Genomic DNA, 7556 nt, shown 5'->3' on the forward strand with positions numbered 1-7556 from the left:
GAAAAGTGTGATAATGGTACTTTTGACTGTTGACATGTTATTTTTACTTGTGCTATAATGCATAATGTTTTTTCAAATGCTAAATCTACTTTTTACCACAATCATTTAGCTCTGGAAGTTGTAAAAGTAAACTTCTAATTTTAAAATAATTTGAAAATACAAGTGTTGTAACAATTAAATGAAAAAGTAAGCATATCAACTAATAGAAATCAATGCCAAATTTGCCATTTGCTATGCCACCAAGTATCGCAAATTTGCCATATGGCAAATTTAGCAAATAAATGACACTGCATTGTAGAGTTCTTATTTTTTTTCCCCTCAAATGCAAAATTTGTCATTGGCACACCAGTTATAACATTGCATTGGAGATGCTCTAATTGGATACATTTCAGTACATAAATATGAACCTTCTTTGAATTTTGGCTGTCTCGTTGGTTATGTGATTTTGAGTTTCCAAAAGCTATCCGATTCATGTAGATGCAAATTGGAGTTGTCAGATTTAAAAAAAAAAAAAAATGGAGTCATCTGATTGGTTTGGTATAGAACTTTTTGAACGTGTTAATTCATAATTCTTGAAACTTCTCGAGACTAGTAAATTTGTTGATCATATGTAACCGCAGGCCAAAATTGGACTCTGTTGTATTCTACTCGGCATGTGGTACACTGTTAGTTTCTTCAATATGCACGCGTGATAGTTGTTTGTCCTTCAACTATCTTCATTAATGACAAAAATAAATTTCTAAACTGTGGGCAGATATGTGAATCTTTGACTTCGGGACCTTGTCATGCAATCGACATAACAAGGGAGGTAGGAATTTGAGTTTTTATCTTTGAGCTTTGGCATATCTAGGTCCTCTTTCCAAAGGGTTGGTTCCTGGTGTGAGTTGTGTTATTTTGTTTGTGTGCAGGCTATAAGGGAAGGTGCTGATGCTGTCATTGCAGTTGGAGGAGATGGAACTCTTCACGAGGTAAAACCCTGTTTTGCATCTCGTTCTTTCTGCGGAAAAAATTTTGTTTATCCATTTTTGCTTTTTATATGGCAGGTAGTTAATGGATTCTTCTGGGCTGGAAAGGCTGTCACTAATCATGATAGAACAACCACACATTCAACCGCACTCGGTGTAAGTGTCTACTCTTATATTTCGGAGATCTCAAAATCTCAAATTGTGAATCTTATTCAACTGCAACAACTGTCATCAATCACGTTTAACCGATATGTTATGAATTTTCTAGTGGAACCATGTGACATATTTTGTGCTTTCTGCAGTTGATTCCCTTAGGAACGGGCTCTGACTTTGCTAGAACACTTGGCTGGTAAGTTTCTACATTGGTCTGGTTTCCATTCAAGTTTCATTTTATAGCGCTTTAGTTTGATAATTTGTTCATTATAATAAGCTGCTCCAGATCATTGTGTCATTATTTTTCTTTTTCTCCTTTTTAGGAAAAATGACCCCGTTGAAGCCATTGAACGCATACATAGAGGTTATTTTACTGTTTTGCTGTTTTGCCCCTTTTTTCCCCTGCTTTCTCATCCTTCGTGGAGTTTTGAATCAAACAGTGGAGGTGCTTTTCCAATATTGTTTACTTTGTCCTGTGACTTCTCTCTCTCTCTCTTTTTTTTTTTTTTTCCTTCGTCTGCAGGACAACATTCTCGAATAGATATTGGCGTAATTAGCGGAGAACAAGGAGAAGAATCACACCACTTTATTAATGTTGCTGATATTCATTTGTAAGGTTAACGTGAAAATATTACAGTTCAAGTGTCTCAACAAGGATTCATGGGGATCTTATAATTTCATTGCATTTTGCAGGAGTGCAAAGGCAGGCTATTACGCTTCTAGATACAAGAAGTTTGGAAACTTGTGCTATATTATTGGTGCTTTGCAATCCTTTATGGGGCACCATAATCAGGACCTCAGAATCAAGGTTGATCTAACTTTATGAGTTTCGCAAAAAAAAAAAAAAAAAAAGGAGGTTCAATTTCTTTCTATTTGCAACTCATTAGTCAGGATTGCATTGCTTAATGGCTACTTCGGATTTTTTTTGTTTTTTGTCTCAAGTGTTGGTTGTAACTTTTGTTGTTTAATTGTGATTAAATTTGTTAATACAGATTAATGAACGTGATTGGGAAACATATTCTCGAGTGACGGCCCTTTGCATTGGAAATGCAAAATACTTTGGTGGAGGAATGAAAATTACACCAAATGCTGACCCGTCTAATGGAACTCTTGAGGTGAATTAGTCATTTTTCTCTTCTCTCTTTTTATATACGTGTTGTGTATAGATGTTTCTAGTTTTGGTATTTGAGCAAAAAAAAAAAAAAATCTAGTTTTCGTACTAAATTTGAATTTTTCTATATATTTTCCGTTGCAGGTGGTGATTCTTCAGGACTTCAAGTGGTATGACTTTATTCTCAAACTGCATAAACTATACAACGGCACTCATTTATCAGTGAAAAATGTGTCTTCAATAAGGTAGCTCCTATTCTTTTGGATGAAAACTGAAATACTTGATAGTAACAAAAGATTGAATCACTCAGCAGCTATTCGCGGCCCAATTCCGCATGCTTCCATTTTTAAACACTTGTGTTCTGCGATGCAGCGTGCGCTCTATCGAAGTGGAGGACATTTCAGGTAGTGGCAGCATTTTTGTGCAGTCTGATGGGGAACATTTAGGCTTCTTGCCACGGAAGTTTCGCATCATACCAGGTGCTATCGAGATGATATGCTGAAGTGAACCCTGTAGTTTTTAATTCTTCTTGTTTTCACTTGATAGTTTTTTATTCTCGTTAATAACCTTATGGGTTCCATATCTCCTCCCCAATTTATATATATATATATATTTTTGTTAACAAGTGTAATTAATGGAAGGGCAAAGTTAGTGTAGGCTCTTGTTTTTTGTAAAAATAGAGTGCTTTTTCATTTTTTTTAATTATTATTTTGTTTAGTGCATCTCCACTTTCATCTTTTCAGCAATTTCCTAAAGGTTTGATTACAATTTCATGGTCCGAATCTGTTGTCCCTTCTTTTTGTCCCTATAGCTGTTTCACCAAATCTAGATAACTCAACAATTCCAGTATCACATTCGCTCCAAAGATGGGTCATCAAGAATTTGGGAAGAAAATTGTTCTTTACACAAATTAATTGAAACAAAAGGGGGTTCATTTTAAATATCATTTTTGTTTCATTAAACACTTTAAAAAATGGGTTTTTAAAGACGTCGAAAAATACAAATATATATTTTTTAAAAGAATAAGCAAATGTAATGCAAAGTGGTCATTAAAAAAAAAAAAAGAGCTAATTGAAGATACTTTTGAGCTCCTACTTACATGTTTGGTTGCAAAAATATATATCAAAATTTGACATCGTATCTTATGGATTAAGAAAAGAAACCATAGCTTTCTACAGTAGAGTATGCTATTTGTTAGGGGTGTTCATCCAATTTAATCCAATCTATTTTAGTCATACGACAACCAATCCAATCAAAAGATGGCTTTTAAAAATTTCATCTAATCTAATTCAATTGTTAAGGTATCATCCAATCTAATTTAATCTGATTGAGATCACTTTGAATTAGATTTGACCAATCGGTTTGGGGCTTGAGCATAAGTACATTTATTCTTTTTATTTGTCTTTTTTTCTTTTTCCTATTCGACCTATTTGTTAGAATTTGGGGTGTTGGCCCAAGGTTGAGTGTCAAGTTTTGATGATAATTATGTAATTTCTAATCAATTTATCTTGAGTGTGTTTTAGCAAATAATTACCGGTTGCAGAGCTTTAGAAAATTTACCGATCGACCAATGAATTCAAATTCCTGCTTCCACTAGTCGACCAGTACTGTTCAAAATAGTTCAAACGGGCAAAACTTGGTTTTTCCCCCCCTATTTAAAGCCATTTTCAGGCCTAAAAGAAAATCTAAAAGTTACTCAAAGGCTTATACAATCATCAATCTTTCATAGATTTTGCATTACATCACATACCCCTTTAGCCTACCTTTAATTCTACTTTGATAGAGTGATTTCATCATCTCTTAGGTTTCAAATTTGTATGGAATCTTTCTAGGAGAAAGTGTTGAGTGCTTTCAAGAAGCTTTCAAATTCAAATTTTTCTATTGTGCTAGTTTTATACCGTGTAATTTGGGATTATATGGTTTGCTTATTTCCGAGAAAAACATCGGTGATTGTAAGAGGTCGGGTGAGCCTCCGGTAGAAGAATTTACTGCATGTAATTTAGAGTGATCGACCGAAAAGACAGTCAAAATAGTTGAAGGGATCGAGTAACAGATATACTCAGCGAGACTAAATGTAGACAATTTTACCGAATGTTCGTTTATCTTCTCTTCCCTTAAATCTCTTTAAATTATTAATATTTGCTTTTTGATTGATTACTTTTCATAGAATATTTGAAGAGATTGACTTGATTATTCCTTGTGTCCTTGAATATATTGCTTTTTTGAAGTTTCTTCATTACTTGCCTTTTTTTTGTCCCTCTTGTGTTCATTTGTTCTATCTTCGTTGTGTTCATTTGTTCTATCTTTGTTTAGTTAATCTTTTGAGACTTTTTATTTTAATCTAGCTATCCAATAATTATACTTAATTGCAAAAAAAAAAAAATTAAAAATCCAATTCACCCCCTTTTCTCGGTAGCTTTTCTTGGCATAACATGGAGGAGGGTTGGCGGCAAAAAACTGACGGAGTAAAAGTTTGAGTTAAGTGAAACCTTATGGTTTTCCTAGAGCCCGTTTAGTTCGCTAATTCGAGTTTTTAATTTGAGTTGAGATGTGACTTTATGTGAGAACTTTTTACTGAACCAAAAAAAGTTAGATGTGACTGTTTTTGAGAACTTTTTACTGTACCAAAACTCAAATCGGTGAAATGAACGGGGTCAAAAAGTTCCCGGCCTGCGTAGTGGGGCGCTCAGGGGCCGGGATGGGTAAAAAAATTACATTTTTATTTATGTTTTGCATTCTAAAATTAATATACGATTTTTTAGAATTAATGCAACAAGTGTGCTCAGGGGCCGGGATGGGTAAAAAAATTACATTTTTATTTATGTTTGCATTCTAAAATTAATATACGATTTTTTAGAATTAATGCAACAAGTGGTACCATTTTTTGATGAATATTCTTTTTTTATGATTTTCTTTATTTTTCGTCTTTGAAAAATAAAATAAAATAAAAATGACGTCAAAAATTATGAAATTTTGCAGACACGATCCTTACATATTTCTGGACATGCTTGCAAAAAAAGGCCTCAAAAAATGATAGAAAAAAGTAAAACGCAGTCAAAAAGCCCCTCCGGCCCGCGTAGTGGGGCACCCAGGGGCCGAGATGGGTCAAAAATTTACATTTTTATTTATAATTTGCGCCCCTGAGCCAGCCTCTGGGCGCCCCACTACACGGACCGGGGGCTTTTTGACAGCGTTTTACTTTTTTCATCATTTTTTGAGACTATTTTTTTTCTGGCATGCCTAGAAAAATGTAAGGATCGTGCTTGTAAAATTTCATAGTTTTTTTACATCATTTTTATTTTATTTTATTTTTCAAAGATGAAAAATAAAGAAAATTATAAAAAATAGATTGTTCATCAAAAAATGCAAAGGCTTGTCCCCACTACACGGGCTGGGGCCTTTTCGACAGCATTTTACTTTTTCTTGTCATTTTTTGAGGCCATTTCTTTGGCAAGCCTAGAAAAATGTAAGGATCGTGTATGTAAAATTTCATTATTTTTTGACGTCGTTTTTATTTTATTATATTTCCTAAAGACGGAAAATAAAGAAAATCATAAAAAATAGAATATTCATCAAAAAATGGTACCACTTATTGCGTTAATTCTTAAAAATCATATATTAATTTTAGAATGTAAAACATAAATAAAAATGTAAATTTTTGACCAATCCCGGCCCCTGGGCGCCCCACTACCTGGGCCGGGGGCTTTTTGATAGCGTTTTACTTTTTTTTTGTCATTTTTTGAGGCCATTTTTTGCAGTCATGCCCAGAAAAATATAAGGATCATGTTTGCAAAATTTCATAGTTTTTTGACCCCATTTTTATTTTATTTTATTTTTTAAAGATGAGAAATAAAGAAAATCATAAAAAATAGAATATTCATTAGAAAATGGTGCCCCTTATTGCATTAATTTCTATAAGTCATATATTAATTTTGGAATGTAAAACGTAAATAACAATATAAATATTTGACCCATCCTGGCCCCTGAGCCAGTCTCTGGGTGTCCCACTACGCGAGCCGGGGGTTTTTTGACAGCGTTTTACTTTTTTATCATTTTTAAGGCCATTTTTTTCTGGCATGCCTAAAAAAATGTAAGGATTGTGTGTGCAAAATTTCATAGTTTTTTTACGTCATTTTTATTTTATTTTATTTTTCAAAGTCGAAAAATAAAGAAAATCATAAAAAAATAGAATATTCATCAAAAAAATGGTGTGGCTTGTTGCATTAATTCTTAAAAATCGTATATTAATTTTAGAAAGTAAAAAATAAATACAAATGTAAATTTTTGACCCATCACGGTCCCTAAGCCGGCCCTTGGGCGCCTCACTACTTGGACTGGTGGCTTTTTGATAGCGTTTTACTTTTTGTCATTTTTAGGGCATTTTTTTTTGGCATGCCTAGAAAAATGTAAGGATCATGTTTGCAAAATTTCATAGTTTTTTTACGTCAGTTTTATTTTATTTTATTTTTCAAAGATGAAAAATAAAGAAAATCATAAAAATAGTATATTCATCAAAAAATGGTGCTGCTTGTTGCATTAATTCCTGAAAATCATATATTAGTTTCACAATACAAAATATACATAAAAATGTAAATTTTTTACCCATCCCGACCCTTAAGCCAACCCCTGGACGCCCCACTACGTGGGCCGGGGGCTTTTTGACAATGTTTTACTTTTTTGTCATTTTTTGACGTCATTTCTGCTATATTATATTTTTTAAAAATGAAAAATAAAAAAAATCATAAAAAATAGAATTTCATCAAATAATGGTGCCACTTGTTGCATTAATTACTAAAAATCATATATTAATTTTAGAAGCAATTGAAGCGGAGGGTTTCTTCAAACAACAAGGAGCTGGGTCAACTATTCAATCAAATGATATTGAGTCCCTGGGCGCCCCACTAAGCGGGCTGGGAGTTTTTAACTGCGTTTCACTTTTTTTTTGTCATATTTTGGTGCATTTTTTTCTGGCATTCCTAGAAAAATGTAAAGATCGCCCTGGTACTGCCCCGGGTCAGCCCCGGGATAGCCCCGGTATAGCCCCGTGACAGCCCCGGGGCAACCCCGGTACAGACCCGGGGCAGCCCCAGTACAGCCCCGGTACATCCCCAGGACAACCCCGGTATAGCCCCGGTACATCCCAGGGACAGCCCTGGGGCAACCCTGGTACAGCCCCAGGACAGCCCCGGGATAGCCCTGGGGCAGCGTCGGTACAGCCCCGGGAAAGCCCTGGTATAGCCCCGGTATAGCGCCGGGACAACCCCGTGACAGCCCTGGGGCAACCACGGTACAGCCCCAAGACAGCCCCGGGACAGCCCCGGGGCCGC

The 7556-nt window shown here is 34.9% G+C and overlaps 1 protein-coding gene across 1 annotated transcript; it reads left to right on the forward strand.

Annotated features, from left to right (window-relative positions):
- The first annotated feature begins 626 nt into the window (after nucleotides 1-626).
- Nucleotides 627-2867, forward strand: LOC21396119 (sphingoid long-chain bases kinase 2, mitochondrial). The gene is made up of 11 exons (XM_010094286.2): nucleotides 627-665; nucleotides 755-808; nucleotides 909-968; nucleotides 1044-1121; nucleotides 1268-1314; nucleotides 1442-1482; nucleotides 1642-1729; nucleotides 1812-1926; nucleotides 2111-2233; nucleotides 2374-2474; nucleotides 2602-2867. The coding sequence occupies exons 1-11, from the start codon at nucleotides 654-656 to the stop codon at nucleotides 2729-2731; spliced, it is 849 nt and encodes a 282-aa protein (XP_010092588.1). The 5' UTR covers nucleotides 627-653; the 3' UTR covers nucleotides 2732-2867.
- The last annotated feature ends 4689 nt before the right edge of the window (nucleotides 2868-7556 follow it).

Source organism: Morus notabilis, unplaced genomic scaffold, assembly GCF_000414095.1.
Source record: "Morus notabilis unplaced genomic scaffold, ASM41409v2 Scaffold298, whole genome shotgun sequence".
NCBI classification, from domain to species: Eukaryota; Viridiplantae; Streptophyta; class Magnoliopsida; order Rosales; family Moraceae; genus Morus; species Morus notabilis.

What these genes read in the sequence shown, in the direction of transcription:
- LOC21396119 (XM_010094286.2), top strand. An exon ending in AATGTTGCTGATATTCATTT is followed by an intron (nt 1,730 to 1,811) that starts GTAAGGTTAACG and finishes TGCATTTTGCAG; the next exon opens with GAGTGCAAAGGCAGGCTATT. An exon ending in AAAAATGTGTCTTCAATAAG is followed by an intron (nt 2,475 to 2,601) that starts GTAGCTCCTATT and finishes TCTGCGATGCAG; the next exon opens with CGTGCGCTCTATCGAAGTGG.